General features: G+C 53.4%; 2 protein-coding genes across 7 annotated transcripts in view; one reads left to right on the top strand and one right to left on the bottom strand.

Moving 5' to 3' along the window:
• Positions 1 to 17,151, bottom strand: part of LOC138846302 (UPF0449 protein C19orf25 homolog) — a 251,330-nt gene that overhangs the window by 71,673 nt on the left and 162,506 nt on the right. The gene's annotated exons all lie outside the window — the stretch shown is intronic.
• LOC138845933 (thyroglobulin-like) overlaps positions 1 to 17,151 on the top strand; it is a 71,567-nt gene that overhangs the window by 35,672 nt on the left and 18,744 nt on the right. Inside the window, exons 10-16 of the mRNA XM_070059983.1 lie at positions 847 to 927; positions 3,951 to 4,088; positions 5,577 to 5,753; positions 6,998 to 7,109; positions 7,706 to 7,785; positions 8,000 to 8,143; positions 15,836 to 15,898. Of these exons, the coding sequence (XP_069916084.1) occupies positions 847 to 927; positions 3,951 to 4,088; positions 5,577 to 5,753; positions 6,998 to 7,109; positions 7,706 to 7,785; positions 8,000 to 8,143; positions 15,836 to 15,898 (795 nt within the window). The remainder of the gene's footprint in view (positions 1 to 846; positions 928 to 3,950; positions 4,089 to 5,576; positions 5,754 to 6,997; positions 7,110 to 7,705; positions 7,786 to 7,999; positions 8,144 to 15,835; positions 15,899 to 17,151) is intronic.

Raw genomic sequence — 17,151 nt, 5'->3', positions numbered from 1 at the left:
GGTGGTGGTGGCGAAGAGGAGGGCAAGGAGGAAGTAGAAGGAGGCAGAGAGGGGTGGGAGAGGCAGAAGAAAAGGGAAGTGTGCGCCATCACTCTCGATGTAAAGTAGTCAGTCAGATGCTCCGCTCACTGTCAGGCAGGTCTGCAAGGGAGGGGCCAGGCAAGAACAAGGAGGCGTGCAGAGGCTAAGGGGAATCCTGTGGGATGCCTGGCCAGGGAGTCCTGGGTGGGCCCCTGGCCCCTGGGGTGAGCCTGCAGTCTGGGCCTTCCCAGTTATCAGAAGTCTCTGAGACATGAGGTGTGATCTGACAGACCAAGAAGGAACTACTTCTCAGGATGTCAGGATGTCCGCCGCCCGGGATGGAAAGCCCAGAAGCCCAGCCCAAGACTCTGTTCCCGTCTTCCTGAGACTCTGTTCCCGCCTTTGTGGCAGAGCTCTTCCTGTCTTGGACATTTTGTTATTATTTTTTTCAAATTCCAGGTTGTCTACTGAGCACCTGAGTGGTCTGGGGGAAATTATTTCACTTCCTGGCCTCTCAGTTTTCCTAGGAGTAACATAGAACTCTTACTCTGCACCTTCACAGGTGTCGTAAATACCAACACCTATGAACATTTTATTTCCTCTAAAAGACTTTGAAAGTGTTAATAGTTTCAGTATCATGCACAACAGCTCTGTTATCGAGAGGGAGGCGAATGGTCCGTAAAAGGCCAGAGAGTGGGGCCCTGTGCCTCTGGGTCTACTCCAGATCCCGTCTTGGGGCCTAGTGTGCGCATCTGCGAGGGAGTCACACGCTGGCTCCACCTTTTCCTCCCGGCATTACAACTATCCTCTGCGTCTTCCTCCTAGACTCTGACATGGGGTCTCGGCCTGAGTCTGTGGGATGCAGAAGAGACATGGAACGAAGGCCAGAGTCTCCAGCAGAAACAGGTACCAGCGCCAGAAACTTGCTCACGCCCTTGGGTGGGTGTCCAGCTGTGGGGCCAGGCTGGTGGCGCCAAGGGTTGTGTCAAGAATACACTCACGGCATTATCATTTCTTCAGACGTAGACTTACTTCAGTGTGCCCACCCAGTCGTCCATGTCATAGACATGAACAGCTCCTGAGATAGACAAGTGGCACAGAAAATAAGGCAAAGTCATGGCAAATGCACCACAGATGCTGGCAGTGAAAGCAACCGAAATGACAGAACCAGAAGGTACCCCAGCTGTGAGACAGGGCAGGCTCACCGGGCTGGTCATGGACTCACTCGCGTCAGCCTGAGGGGTGTAAGCAAAGTCGCACGATTTAGAGAGAGTTCAGTGAGAGAGAGAATCCCGGGACTCTTTGGAAGAGACTGATGAGGTGCAGTGGACGCTATGAAGATGCACATTAAATGGTATGACGTTTATTTGACAACAACAGGAGGAACTGAAATTCAGGGGGAAGGAGAGAGAGAGAGAGACAGACGTGAGAGGGAGAATGAAAGAAGGCAGGGAGGGCACGTTGCAAAGCAGGTCGGCCAGAGCTTCAACTGCCCTTTTGCCACCTCGTGCTCAGGGCGGTTTCTCCACCTGTTACGGACCTTGGATTCCTTGTGGGTACAGTGAAGCAGTCTTGCCTACCTCCTATCCCATTAGATGGGAAACACCTGGCTGTTGCCCTGGACCCAGCAGGGACCTGAACAGTGGCTGTTCCTTCCCCTTCCCAGAGTTGGTGTGCAGCTCCACATGAGATAACACTCCCCTCCACTGGGGATAGAGCGCATGCCGTTGTAGTCGTTTAGCAGTTCTGAAGACATTCTGCACTGATGGAGTCGTTGTAAGGTCCCAGGAACTTGTTCTGGTTTAGAGTGTGGGTTCTTAGGTCAGGAGACCAGAGTTCGAATCCCAGCTCTGCCTCTGCCTGTGTCACCCTAAGTGAGCCCCCTTCTCCAAGCCTCAGCTTGCCAGAGCCCCATGTGCAAAGTGAACACCTGATTCCTGCAGGAAGGGCTGCCTCCAGCCCTTCCTGCCAAGAAGGGGAACTTGGCCCGGGCCCAGGACCTTGGAGGGGTTCACACGGTGGACAGACCAAGCTCAGCTTAGTGTTCCCTTTCTCAGCTGATTGCGTTCCTGGGCTTAGGAGATCAGGCGCCTGCATCGTGCCAGGCTGTGCTTCTCAAGTCCGTGGGAACGAGCTCTCGAGTCAAAGCACACCAAGGGATTTCTTGCATCCGGTAGCTGCCGCCAGTCTGGGACGTTTGAGGCCAGCGCAGGGGAGCCACGAGAGCAGACTCCCTTCTCACAAGTCCTGTACCGGCCTCCTTGCCTTTAAGGGCTTGCAGAGTCTGCAGGGAAGGCTCCCAGGACAGCAGGAAAGTGACGGCTGCAGGATGCAGTCTTCCATCCCATTCTGAGCACAGACACCGTGCCCTTGGATGGCCACAGGCTTGTGAGAATTTCCTTGGGCCAGCCATGGCCCAGCAGCGTGGCAGACACAGCGGGGCCAGGTGCTGAAGGCAGTGGGACAGAGGATGCCAGACAGTCTGCAGGAATGAGGAGAGGCTTCTCAAAGGAACTTGGAAGGGGTTTCCAGATGCTTCCAGGGGACACCTGGGCAAAGGCGCCCTGGGTAGGGAGAACACCTGTGCCAGGACTCCAGGCATGAGTGTGGCTGAGCCAGTGTCCAGTGTGCCTTTGGACCTGCCGCCTCCAGAGCAGCCTGTGCTCTCCTTGAGGTCCGGCCTGGGCCAGGCACCTTCCAGCAGGCTGCTGTATGATAAAGTGCAAGGCAGCATCCAAAGAGCTGAGTGCCAAGCTGATCTCTGGGGTCTACCGGTGCCAAACTTCTCTCCTTGCCAGGTGCCCATCGAGCCTTTATCACGGGCGGTGGCTGTCACTAGCAAAGGAGTTCAATCTCCTCAATCTCCAAGTTCATGTTTGATGGAGCATGGAAGGTGGACTGCCAAGTACCCCAGCCCAAGCAAAGCGAGGTTGTGTGGAGTATACTGGCCCTTATTCCAGAGCCCTGAGCTAAGGGACACTGCACTCATGCCCTGGCTCTTCCCCTGATCTGCGTCGTACCCATCTGGAGAGACTGAGCTCTCATGAGGTTTAAATCTGTTCCCCGTGGGCCTGGGAGCTGGGGCCCTCTGTCCTGGGAAATCGCTTCAGAGAGCCACAGCCCCAGAGCAGGAGGGAGCATCACTGGTCCTTGAAGCGTGAGTAGGACTCGAGAGGAAGGGAGGGGTGTCATGGGTTGTGTGCCAGCAGACGATGGGCAGGAGCGGTGACACGGGGACGGTGAGCAGCATGGGGATGAGCCGGCGGTGCTTGTGCGCTGCCGGCGTGTCACCAAGGTGATCAGAAGAGCTTCACCCGCAGGTGGATCTCAGACTGAGGAAAGATCCTGGACTGGCGGACGCCAGTGGAGGGAGCAAGGGTCTTGGGCCGGGGATCACAGCCCGGAAAGACAAGAGGGAGACTCAGAAATGGCCAGGCTTGGAGCGGAGAGCTGGGGTGGAGCAGAGCTGACGGCAGGCCTCATGGAGACGTTGGGCTGCCATGTGGCTTCAGCAGACAGAGGGAGAACGAGAGTTGAAGGCTAAGAAGGGACGGATTGTGCTCCCCCGCTCCCTGTTGTCAGGGTGCACTGCTGTGATCAGCACAGATGTGGGCAGGGCGATAGGAGCGCTGGACAAGAATCCCATGGGGAAAAGCCCTGCACTGGGTGAACAGGGAGGCCAGCGCTCCCACGGCATCTTCCAAACCAGTATTCCAGGTGCTCCGATTCCATGACTTCCAGCTTTCTGGGACCTTCACAACCTTTCCTGTCCCTCCAGTTCTCAGCCCTATTCACTTCAGACCTGGCCTCTCACAGCCTAAAAATGGCTTGCTCTATCTATCTATCTATCTATCTATCTATCTACATCTCTTTCATGTTTATTGTAGAGATAAGGGCAAAGGAATTTGATGGTGTCCTTTTTTTTCCAGATCTGACAACAGAACTTTTCTCATCTGTGGACATTCACCAAGTCATTGTCAATGGAAGCCAAGCCCTGCCCAGCCGGCAGCACTGGCTTTTCAAACAGCAGTTTTCAGCCCAGCAGGCAAACCAGTGGTGTCTCTCTCGTAAGCATCGCGGAGCTCATCCTTCTGGACCCTGTGGTTGGACACCCAGGCCAAGCCTGACGACTCCTGGGACACAGATCAGATCAAGCCCTGTGACGTAACTCAGCAGTCATTACACTCTGAGTACAGTGGGTGATACATGAGGGTGCTTCAAAAAGTTCATGGAAAATGCATGTTGTAAAAGACTGCGTAGATTTCAAAGTTTTTTTTATATAAAAGTAGACTTCTCTTTTGATTTCATTTTCCATGAGCTTTTTCATTTGTGAGAAACACACACACACACACACACACACACTCACGGCACACGGAGCTTTCACCCGCTGGATCTTCTCCAGATGTTCACAAACACCAAGCCTGGACTGTAACTGGGAGTGCAGTCCAGGTCCCCGTGTGGGTGGAGGGAGCACAGTTCCTTGAGCCATCAGGGCTGCCTCCCAGGGTCTGCATTAGCAAGAGGCTGGAGTTAGGAGCTGGAGCCAAGAATCTAAGCCAGGTACACTGATGTGGGACACAGAGCTCGCAGCTCTTAGGCCGAATGCGTGGATTCTGTGAAGTTCTCTAACAGAAGAAAGATAGGACATGATTCCTATCTTTAAGAATGCCACTTACTCTCCATTCTGTTTCCAGAGTCTATCGTCCATCCATATGCCCATCTGTCCATCTGTCCATTTGTCCATCCCGCTCACCCATCCATCCCTCCCACCCACCCGTCTACCTACCTATCTATCCATCTCCCTCCCTCCCTCCCTCCCTCCCTCCCTCCCTCCCTTCCTCCCTTCCTTCCTTCCTCCGTCCATCCATCCACCCACCCACCCATCTATCCATCCCCTCCCTCCCTCCCTCCCTCCCTCCCTCCCTCCCTTCCTTCCTTCATCCATCCATTTATCCATCCCCTCCCTCCCTCCCTCCCTCCCTCCCTTCCTTCCTTCATCCATCCACCCACCCATCTATCCATCCCCTCCCTCCCTTCTTTCTTTTTTCCTTCCTTCCTTCCTTCCATCCATCCATCCATCCATCCATCCTTTACCCAACAGGCAGTTGTTGAGTATGCATTATGTTCTAGACTTCGGGTTTGACTTTGGGAATGAAAACAAAAACAAAGAAAAAACAAAATAAGTCAAACATATTCCTTGCCCCCAGACTGCTCACATATAGCAGTGACAAAGGCTGACACGGGTGTGGGGTCGGGGAGGCCCATTCAGAGTTGACGGTTTTTATAGCCCTGTGGCCTCTGCCCTGTAGACCCTCCCCTTACTGAGCCCCATATTTTACTCCACCTTTAGTCATAGCGTCTGCCCAGCTAGTAGAACACTGGTGTTGTTTCCTGGCCTTTCGGACTGGATGGGCATAGCTGTCCTGGGCCTCCCCCCTGCCTTGGAAGAGCCTCTCCCGCTGCCATTCCCACCCTACCCCTCTGCCGAGGCTCTGAGAGAGTACTTTCCCTGTAGGCCTTCCGAGGCCTGAAACCGAGCGCTCTCTTGCCTGTAGGCTGTGTCCAGGAGCCCTCTTTCTGTCGGCTCGCAGACATAACAGAGAGCGCACCCTTGTACTACACCTGCACCCTCTACCCCGAGGCTCAGGAGTGTGATGACGCCATGGAACCCAGCAACCAGGGCTGCAGGCTGGTTCTGCCGCACAGGCCCAAGGCCTTGTACCGGAAGAAAGGTGGGTGTCTGGGGGGAATCTATGTGTATCACCTGTAGGTTTCTCAGGATAATCGGTATTTCCAGTGGGCTGCTGGCTCCGTGGTTTTGGAAACATCTAGATTAACTCCTTCCTCTCAAAGTTAAGTTATACATGGTCCTTGGAGAGGTGGGAAGCCATTTGGAAATGCATCAAGTCAACCCTAGGGAATAATCCTGCCCTGGACTAACTCTGTGGAAGGAGCTACTGTGAGTGCACAGTCTGTGAGAACACACCCAGGTCCTCAGTTCATACAACAGCAGCAACTTTGGCGAGATGCTTATTTCAAAGATTGGTTGATTGATTTGGAAAGGCAGAGTGACTGACAGACAAATTGGGAGGGATTCCATCTGCTGCTTCACTCTGCAAATGGCTGTAATAGGCAGGGCTGGGCCAGGTCAAAACCAGGAAACTGGAACACCATCCAAGCCTCCCACATGGGTGGCAGGAACCCAAACATTTGAGCCATCTTCTGCTGCTTTCCCAGGTGCAATAGCAGGGAGCTGACTCAGAAGCGGATTCCAACTAGTACTCTTAGGTGGGACACCAGCAGTGTCAAAAGTGCTGGCCCAACCCACTGTGCCTCAGCCCTGGCCCTAGTGATGCGTTTTCATTTTATTGTATTTTTTTTACCCTGTACAATTTCTGTTATTTCTGCCAAATGTTGTCTCCCTTCATTTCCTGTCCTGTCTGCTTTGCTGGGGGTTTCTGAGATCTGAGTGCCCCTTGTGGGTTTATGTGGTGGTGGGGGGCACCGGCAGCTGTGGGAAGCAGGGAGGGGCGTGTGGAGAACTAAGTGCATATTGTAGGGTCCTCAGCCGACCCTCTGCCTCAGGCACCTTCACTGTGGCACTGCTGGCCCTAACACCTGCTGAGATTTCCGGTGGAATATTGAGCTGCGTCTTGGTTCTTCCCATGGAGACGTGGAGTCGGCTATTTGGGGGGTTATTAAGCCAGTTTGTGCTTCTCTGTGTGCTTGCTAGCTCCCCAGATTTCTTGCTGTGTTCCCCTCTCCTATTCTCTGTCCTTCATGAGGCTGTGCCTTTACCAGAATCTCTTTATTATTACAGTTTGGTGAGATTTGGGACGGGAGCCAAGAGAAAAATGAGTTTAATATTCTTTGAGCAGAGGCTGTCAGTCTGATTGTTTTTGCTCCTTTGTCTATATTTTCATGGACACAATGCGTATTTCTTTAAACAATATCATTTCTTTCTTCCCTTGTGTAGCTGTGCTGGCAGATAAAGTGAAAAACTTCTACACACGCCTGCCATTCCAAAAAGTGTCGGGCATTTCCATTAGAGATAAAGTAGCCATGTCTGAAAAATCCATTTCCAATGGGTGAGTTACTTCTGCTCTAGCCCTGAAATCTACTGCTAAGGCCACTCTGCTTCCATAGCAAAGATAACACAATAAAAATTCAAGGCAAAAGATTTAAAAAAAAAAAAAAAGAAAAAATTCTATAAAACACAAAACTGAGGGGGAAATAGATAATGAGGAGGTTACCATATCTAAACTTTAGCTAAGAAAAATTCCTGATATTTAACAGAGTTTAGCCCAGAGCCTCCATTCAGCCGAGAAAAGAGACACATTGAGCTTTGTTATGACAATCATGACAGTGAACTTGATCTGTTCAAGAGGATTGGAGGACACTCGAGATCCGGGTCATCTTGGCCTGGAGCCTGGCATGTGACAGGCACAGGATATATGCTTGATGAATGGCTGAGCCAGTGAACGAAGGGTGACATTCCTGAGAAAAGAGTGGAATGCTGTCTTCAGAGAGAACCTCATAACCAGGATCCGCTCGTGCACATTGGTCCAAACGCCTCCCATGTAGGTAGTCGTAAAGAAAATGGCCCCCCAAATAGGCACGACCCAACAGTAGTCCCTGGGCCACCCACAAGGGTCTCAGGTTGCTCTTCCTCCTCTCACGCCAGGTTCTTCGAATGTGAGCGACGGTGTGACGTGGACCCGTGCTGCACCGGCTTTGGCTTTCTGAATGTTTCCCAGCTAGAAGGTGACCTCAGCAACAGCCCCGTCCCCGCACACAGCACTCGGCGGTTTGGGAAACGCAGTCCCATCTGGAGTCTTATCAGGGCCCCGTATCTCCTCAAGGAGGGAGGGGAGGGGCGATCCTCACCTCTACCGGGCAATGAATTTGCAGAGTTTTTCTCATTCAGTCAGAATCTTCCAGGGTTCATCTTCCTGGTCGTGGCTGTGTTTTGCTGCAGGAGGGGAGGTGACGTGCCTCATTCTGAACAGCCTGGGACTTCAGACATGCACGGAGGAAAACGGAGGAGCCTGGCGTATTTTGGACTGTGGCTCTCCCGACACCGAAGTCCGCACCTATCCCTTTGGATGGTACCAGAAGCCCAGTAAGTAACTTTCCCAAGCGCTGCATGGGCATGTTTGACTAGACAGTGTCCCAGTCCTGCGTGGGGTGAGGTCCTTGGGTCAGGAAGGACATTGGGATACAGTGGTTGTAAGCAGTAGAAACTGATCCCGTATTACCAGAGTAGGAAGAGCATCAATCAGCAGTCTGCTCCTTGGCTCAAAGGAAAGGTGATGACTGAATCTCTTTCTGAGATGGACATGGGTCAGCTCCATGGATGCATTTAGCGTGAACAGTGGACAACTTCTTCAGTGCTCCACAGTCATCCTTGGTCTGCTCTGCAGGCTTGGCTGTTGTATTCAAACCTTAAATTCCGGGGAGAATTTGGCCCAGCTTGGGCTGTGTCAAAGAGATAGTGAGGGTACTGTTGCCAGTCAGGAAAATCCAACAAATGCGTCCTCCGCCAGATTCCCATAGTTTTCTTATCTTGTCAGTTCACTGGGACAGTGTAGCCCATGGCAGTCTCAGGGAGGGAAAGGGGGTACAGCGAGTGTGTACTTGACAGGGTACACACAGGTCGGATTTCATGGCCTCGAGACTGGCAGCCCAGAGCAGGTCCTTAAGGCGTGTGTGCTGGATCTGTCTTGGCCATATCCAGAGCTCAGTATAGGGCTGATGGAAGAATGAATGAATGAATGAATGGCCGGCCTTCAGGGTGTGCTGGAGGAGCCACTGCTCTCAAATGAGGAGGCATCAGTGTCTTCTCAGTGCTGCTGTGCGGGGTTTGTTTTCAGGAATTTGCACCACTTCCTCAGTTTCCCTGGGAGTGAGACTCGCGGCAGTGCTGTCGCTTCTGGCTTGGCTAGACTTGGGGAGCAGTGGGCGACATCTCCACCTGTGTCTGAGACACACCCTCACAAGGATGTCCCGGATCCAGAAAGATCAAAAGCACTGAATCAGGATGCAGAGAGGCTGAGCATCCTGCCAGCAGCTGCCCCCTTAGCTCCAGAGTCAGCGTAAGACGGGTGCGGGCTGCTTGGCCCTGCCCTGGGAAGGAGTCATGGAAAGTCTGATGGGGAAGGCGTCCTAGCAAGTCCACAGCAGTGAGGTGCACCTCCAGTGCATCACCCACCGCAGCGCTTGCACTCTCTCCCTCTCCAGTGCTGCCCTTCCCTTGCGTGGCTGACGCTGAAACGCCCAGTCAGGCAGTCTGCTGGTTTTCCCCTTAGGCAGTTGATGAACAAACAAGTGGCTAATACATTAAAGAAGACAAAGACCAACAGACCTAAGCTCTGGTGGTTTGGCCCCTTATTCGGAGGCCACCTCCAACCTGAAAGATCCAGACAGGGCCTCCGGGCCGAGCCTGGCGCTGGGAGCTTGTTCGTGAGCCCACCAGCCCCTCCAACTTCCTCTGCTTTGTGACAGATTGGGAGTTGATTGTTACCAGGCCGAACACACTCTTCCTGCTGGTGTCTGCACTCAGCATCCTGAGGCTGGATCTGAGTTCTCGCCGTTGGCTGTTCATTTCATCTTAGCATCTTGAATTATTTTAACAAATACCTCAGGGCTGTATAATGCAATATACAGCCTTGCTGGGTTTTTGTTTGGAAAAAAACTGGTCTGTGCATGTATATGTAGTCCCACTTACACCCCCCCACCCCACCCCCCGGGGCATGGAGGGGAGTGTGTCTGCTGGTCCCCCGTGAGCTCTGTGAGTTTTCCGGTGGCCTCAGGACAGAGCTGTCACCGTCAGTGCTTCCTCACCCCATCTGTCCTTTCACCGCCTCACCCCACCAGTGCCTGAAGAAAGTCATTTTCCATCTTCATATGACTCATGGAAGAGTTGGGCAAAAAGGAGCGTACGGCGTTATTTATCTGCTCAGAGGCACGACGGGAATTAGACAGGGCGCTAGAACATCTTGACAGGCGCTGGCGAGGGAAGGAACCTGGCACGCTCCTTGTCCCCGCTCACGCCATCAGCCCTGTTTCTTTTCATCTCACTGCCCAGACCACTTGCTTTTTCCAACATATATTCTTCGGGGTCACTCTGGGGACTCGGGAGCTTTGAGAAGAAGCTGTGGGGCGGGGAGCTGAGCAGTCACAGAGGAGTTCTTGGTCAGCAGATGTGGACGGAGCATCAGCCGTGCTCTGGCGCCTCTGGAGTTACCAACCCCGCCTCTCTCTGCTGGGCTCTCACCGAGTGCCGGCTGCTTGCCCAGCACCATCTCATTTAGTGTTCACACCAGCATTGGGTGAGAACACGGGAGCTCGGGGAGGTTCAGTCACTTACCCAACATCCCGGAGCAGTAGACAACCGAGGTAGAATCTGGGCCCAGGTCCCGCTGATTTTAAATCCCCACGTCCTGTGGCTGAGTGTGGCTAAGACCTGAATCCTGCCTTCCAGGTACTCACAGGCTAAAGCAGAGTGACCAGCCATCAGCAAACCATTTTGGTGCTGGGACCCTCACTGGTGAGGCTGGAAGCTCGGGGGCTTTACAGTGTGCACTAGGTCATGTGTTTATCAGGTGCAAGGAAGCACGAGATGAATGAGATGCAGTTATTTTACACAGATCCAACCTAGAAAGGAGAACAGGCTCATCTCATCTGATCTTGGAAGCTAAGCAGGGTCGAGCCTGGTTAGTACTTGGATGGGAGAGGAGAACAGGGACCCATGAGATGAACGACAACATAATGGGTGAGTCCTAGAGTGCATCTTGGGCATACAGTGCTGTGGGCACACGTGACAAGAAGTCCACTCTGCTTGGGCATGGTGGATGTCTGCTGACAGCTCCTACAGCCCACCCTGTCCCCTGGCTCCCGGACCACCTCCTGCAGGCTCCAGGCTCCCAGGCCTGCAGCCATGGAGATGCCCGAGAAGGCAGGAAGCCTTTTACATGTGTGCTGCCTGCTTCCTCTGTTCAAGTGTGAAAGCAGAGGAAGAAAAAATGGTCCGCGGGTGGTCGTCTCTCATTCTTCCATTCATGGCCCAGTTAGGAAATACCTTGAGCTGCATGTGGCTTCTGGCTGTTCTGGTGCAGGGGGCTCGGAGTCCCCACATTCGAGCAGAAGAGAAGGGCTGGCAGGACTGTGCCGACAGGCTGTAGCGGGACGCTACATCAGATGTGGGCAGGAGTGGGGTAAGTCTTAAGACTATGGGTGGTTATGTCTCCTAAGACCTAGGCAGTGGAAAAGAATCTCATTTAAGGAGATTGGTTTCGTAATTAGACTGTTCTCCCAGTTGAACCGTGTTGACAAGCACAAAACCATCTTTTGATTTATGAGTTAGGATGAGCCAAAGCATACTCAGTAGCTGGGATCTGAACATTTGTTAGTCTCCAACTGTCTTTTCTCTAGGAGATAAAAAGCACACCAGGATACTCCTGGAAAACCCCAGCACAGAATCTGGCATTGCCACGTCTTCCCCACCCCTGCCTTTGTGTGAACAGTCCTGCACATGAGGCTGGCATTGCCATGTCTTCCCCACCCCTGCCTTTGTGTGAACAGTCCTGCACATGAGGCTGGCATTGCTACGTCTTCCCCACCCCTGCCTTTGTGTGAACAGTCCTGCACAGGAAGCTGGCATTGCTACGTCTTCCCCACCCCTGCCTTTGTGTGAACAGTCCTGCACAGGAAGCTGGCATTGCTACATCTTCCCCACCCCTGCCTTTGTGTGAACAGTCCTGCACATGAAGCTGGCATTGCCACGTCTTCCCCACCCCTACCTTTGTGTGAACAGTCCTGCACAGGAAGCTGGCATTGCCACGTCTTCCCCACCCCTGCCTTTGTGTGAACAGTCCTGCACAGGAAGCTGGCATTGCTACGTCTTCCCCACCCCTGCCTTTGTGTGAACAGTCCTGCGCATGAAGCTGGCATTGCTACGTCTTCCCCACCCCTGCCTTTGTGTGAACAGTCCTGCACATGAGGCTGGCATTGCCATGTCTTCCCCACCCCTGCCTTTGTGTGAACAGTCCTGCACAGGAAGCTGGCATTGCTACGTCTTCTCCACCCCTGCCTTCCCCACCCCTGCACATGGCAGTAAGAAACTCGGGAAGGGAGCTAGGGAAGAGCAGCTGCTGGGCTGAAACGTGAAGGGTGGAACAAGAGACGGAGTTCTGCCAGGCGGTTCTGATGAAGAGTCGCAGTCCTGGCCTTGGCCTTGCTTCAGATGCATGGTTTGATCTTTTAGTGTAGTGACGTCCGTGTTCCATAGTTACTGTCAGCACATGAATGCCGGGTCCCTGGCTATTGGGACATAGCTCCTACTGTGTGCCAGACACCATGGGGACACCAGGGGTGGAAGTCCCTTCCTGTGAAAGGCTGACTGTGCAGCAAAGGAGACAGAGGTGACGGAAGGGGGACCTTTCTTAAGCACTTAGCATGTGCTCGTCCTGCACAGACTTACACCCTCTAAGAAGGGGGTGCCCTTCCCAGGCCCGCTGTGGGAGGTGATCGTGCCCTGTTTGCAGACCCGTACAGCCTGTGGCTCGTGCTGTGGTGGTGGGGTCCTTGGGGGTGGATGGGAGGTGCCTCTCCAGAGCATGAAGAAGCAGTTCTGTTTGTTGTGGGCTTGTGCAGAAGTGACCCCAGGGCAAAGCTGGGCAGAGATGGAGGGGAGTGGGGGGGAGCAGCAGTGGTCCCGTCTGTGATAGCAGCAGGTTGCAGGGCTGAGGGAGGCAGGTGCTGGCCCTTGCAGATCTCAGGGCCTCAGAGGAAGAGACCCGCACATGGGTGCTTGCAGCGTGAACTTCTTTCCCAGCTCTGTTCCGAGAGCGAAGGGCCACGCAGAGTCTCCCAGCATCCATGTGGAGCAAGGCACACACCTGGAGTGGGGGGCACTGAGGAGGGACTCCCCGGAGCCTGTGGCTCTGTCCGCAAGTGAACACAGGGTTCCGTGGGTCTCGGCACAGATGGGCAGAGACTCAGACAAAGCCGTCGTGAATGCCGATGAGCTGGTTGCAGCCCCATCTGTGACTCCCTGGAGTTCAAGGCAGACCCACAGTTAAGTACTCAGACCAGAGTACTGCCCCCTACTTCAGATGCCAATCACAAGTCCGAGTTTCTGTGTATGAATGACTGGCTACATCAGGGAACCTCGTGACTCCTGCCTGGTGCTCAGTAAATGCTGGACTAGCTCACAGAACTCAGGAGATAGTTATTTTTGTATTCCTGGTTTATGATAAAGGCTGTGCTTCAGAAACGGCTGTGGGGAAGAGAGGCATAGAGCAAGGCGGGAAGAGGGGCTAGCGCTTCCATGCTGTGCCCTGGTGCTCACTGCTCCAGCTCCTCCACGTGTCCAGCCGCTCAGGGGTTAAAGAAGCCCTGTGCCAAGAACTGGGAGGAAGAGCAATATACATCAGTGCACCATCACAGTATCATAAGTGGTTGCCATTCTCCGTGGTGTAAATTCTCCCACCATGCTCCTTGAATGCATCAGCTGGCTGCCGAAAGCAGAGCTGGGCAGGAGCAGGCACACTGGCTCCAGCACACCACCTCCCAAATCCCAGGGAGGCTAGCATTCCTCTGTGGTCTATTTAACAAGTCATAGTTAGCTGAGCACTTCCCCTAGGTTTTCTGGAAAAGTTCCCCATGTAGGAGGGTACCCGGGAGAGCTTGCAGGCCTCCAATGGACTGCGGCTGTGAAGCTGTTGATGCCCACGGCTCAGTGAAGCTTATGAGGAACCTCAGGCAGCTCAGGAAGTGCCACCCCCAGGCGAATAGCACCCGTTGACATCATCACTTTTTTCTCACTAGCAGAACCGTATGATAAATGCTTTGCCGAAATGCAGTCCTCTGGATCTCCTGCAGCTCGCTCAGGGCACCAGATATTTATACAGTTTGCGGCTGTCCTCTGTGTTGCAGAAATGTGCAACTGTGCAAACTGCACTGGCTTGGAATTCAAAACCAGCTGCTAGGAGCAGCATAGCAGTGTCCAAGGGCGAGGCCACTGAGTGCCCTCAGGCAGACAGATTGTTCTCCGAGGGCTGTGCTCCCAGCACCCTTGCTCTGAGAATCCCTTTCAGGAAGGAAGACATTTAAACAAACCGACATCAACAACACAGGGCAACAAGTGCCCAGCCGGGTGGAGTGGAGCATGAAGGGTGGTTATTAGGAAGCGTGTGTGTGTGAGTGAGTGTGTGTGTGTGTAACTCACAGGATGAGCGATAGCAACAGCCTTAGCTCAGGGCTTCTGATCCTGGACCAGCATCATTAGCATTGCCTCAGAGTTTGTTCAAAATGCACATCTTGGCCTCTGCCCCAGGCCTGCAGTAGCAGACCCTCTGGGGTGGGGTCCCGTCTGGTGTGTGTTACCAAGCCTTCCACGTGGTTTCATGGCTGCTAAAGTTTGAGAACCAGGGCCTACAGTGATGGCAGCAGGTCCCACCAAGCAGGGAAAGACACCTGACCGAAGGGAAGAAAGCAGGAGAGAGGCAGGTATGAGAGGCCACAGGCAGTGACCTTGGGCACCAGAATAGAGCAGGACTCTGACCCAAAGCTTTTCATGGATATAGATAGGGGTAAGAGACAATCGCAAGGATGTGTCCTTGTGAAAGGACAATATTAGGGGTATATTAGGGGTAAATAATGGCCAGCACTTTCTGCCCCAAACTACACATGTATCAATTCCTCAAAACCTCACAGCTCTGAGGTCTTACTATTACTCTCATTTTTTAGAAAACTGAGGACAGAGAGGTTAAGTAATTTGCTCAAGATCACACAGCAGGGGAATGGCCAGGCAAGTCTTGTCCTGGGCCACTGAGCCCGAAGCCCCTGTCTTGAGCACCGACCACGCTGCATGCAGCCCCCCATGAGCAGGGACGTGCTGTTGGCAGCCCTGCTTGGGCCATTGGAAGAGAACACAGTGATGGGTCCTTGAAGGCTTAGAAGTGTTCAGTAAAAGGAAGAGGAAGGGGAAGGAGGTAATTAGCATTTGTGAGCCAGCCGTCTGCCGGGTAGAAATGGTGTCTGCTTTCATTCTTACATCAATCTAATTTTACCAGTGCTGACACTGGGTGAAGAAGAAGTCAGGTGGATTATCATTGCACTTGGTTCCTAAGCAGCATATTGAGTTCAAGTGCGGGTCTGTCTCCCAGTTCTAGGCTGCCCACCCATGCCACACTGCCTACATTGCCAGCTGCCTGCTGGTGAGATCTTACCCTATGCCTGGCCCAGTCCCAAATGTCACACACAGCCTTGTCTCCTGTGATTCCACAGTAATTCTGGAGGCAAGTACCACTATCCCCGTTGCACAGATGTGGAAACTGAGGCCCAGAGAGGTTGAGTGCCTTGCCCAAGGTCACAGAATCGCTAAATGATGGCGGCAGTCATTGTCGTTTGCCTTCTGTTTCCACTCTCTGTTCCCTGGCATGTGGTGGGGCTACATGTCTTCACCCTTGGCTTTGGTCAATGCCATGTGAGTGGCCATAATGTGCCACTTCTAGACAGAAGTGCAAGAGCAAGATTGAGATTGGCTGCCTGGTCTTTGCCCTGGGGGTCTTCCTTAGCTGTGGCCTTGGGGAAGGATTACACAGCTGCGCCCACAGCCCCTCTGCAGTGGCCTGGCCACGAGGAAGAGGCTTCCTTCACGGTTGGGAGCTGGCTGGTTGTCTCACAATACGCTAGGCCATCCCGACTGGTACCGGTGCCCTCATCTCACTGCCTGGGTCTGATTCATGTCTGTCCAACTCTGCGATAACGAGGTGAAAGAGCTAAAAGCCCGCCCTTTTCTCCTTTGCAGTTGCTCAAGGTGACGCTCCCGGTTTTTGCCCTCCGGTCACTCTGCCGTCCCTCCCAGAGAAGGGTAAGTCCAGTGACACTTTGACCTTTCTGCAAGGTGCACCTGCTCTTTGTTCGCCTCTTCTCCTTTCTCCCTTTGCTTCTGTCGGCCACTGAGAGCTCCCATGTGCTCTCTGGTCATTACTCCCGATTTGTTTCAATTGTGCATGTGCAGAGGGAGGGCAGATGAGGCAGTGCACCCACTGTGCAGGTGGGAAAAGCGACTCACAGAATGACAAGATCTGCTCCTCTGACTGGAGGCAAGGTGGGCCTTCGGCCCAGGTCTTCAGGTGTTTATTCTAAGGATTGCTTCACCCTATCTGGTAATGAATGGCTAGACCTGCACTGCCCTGGGAAAATGGCAAGATGAGTGAACTCAGATCTTATCAGGGAGAGAATTGGGGCTCACAGTAACTGGAGATACTATGGGTGACACCTAAGGAGGAAGCCTGGCCCGGAGCCCTAGGGCCTGGAGTGCAGCCCAGATGGAGCGGCTGTTCTGCACGTCAGTCACGGCTGTCACATCAGCCTGTTCCATGTGACCACCATGGAGCAGGAAGTGGGTGACAGCGGGGGCAGTGGGGCATCCTGTGTTCTGCACGGGGGTATGATGGAGGGGACAGCCCCGCATGGACCGCACCGCACCGGCCTCTCATCAGGAAATGAGAGGTTTGGCTCAGGCTCCAGACGCCACTGGGCTGGTGTGTGACATGATGTCTGAGGGACTCTAGACACCTGTCATTATGGCTCTGACTTTGGAGACAGAGCACAGCTCATGTGGGAGGAATTATTTAAAGCCAAGGAGTGGCCGAAAGTATTAAAAATCCCCGCCCGGTGCCGTCTCTCTGCTTCGCTCAGTAGTGCAGCTGACTTTGGCCGTGGTGAGTGTAGGATGCGTGCAACTTCCCCCGAGCAGTCTCTGTGGAATATCCACGCTAAGCACTTTCCATTCATGGTCGGGGGCTGGCTTCCTGAGGTGTTGCAAGGAGAGCGTTATTATTACCATGTCACAGAGTGCCCAGGCGGGACTCAGGGCAAGGCCACAATGCCAAGGACCAACAGATAATACACATCCAAGCCGTACTTCGGGTGCAATTCATTTTGAATTTGATTCCAAAATGTGCAAACAGTTGAATGAATCCAAAAGTCCCCAAAGATTTGTGATTTCAAAAACAAAGGTGACAAACAAACGAGGTCACCATCCCATCCCACCTCTGCCCACCTCAGAGGCCACCACTTTCTAATCTGTCAGCACTGAAAGACTGGCTCATTCTGTAT

Source organism: Oryctolagus cuniculus, chromosome 17, assembly GCF_964237555.1.
Source record: "Oryctolagus cuniculus chromosome 17, mOryCun1.1, whole genome shotgun sequence".
Classification (NCBI taxonomy): domain Eukaryota; kingdom Metazoa; phylum Chordata; class Mammalia; order Lagomorpha; family Leporidae; genus Oryctolagus; species Oryctolagus cuniculus.
Note: the sequence above shows the minus strand (reverse complement) of the source record. Positions and strands in the feature narration are given on the sequence as shown.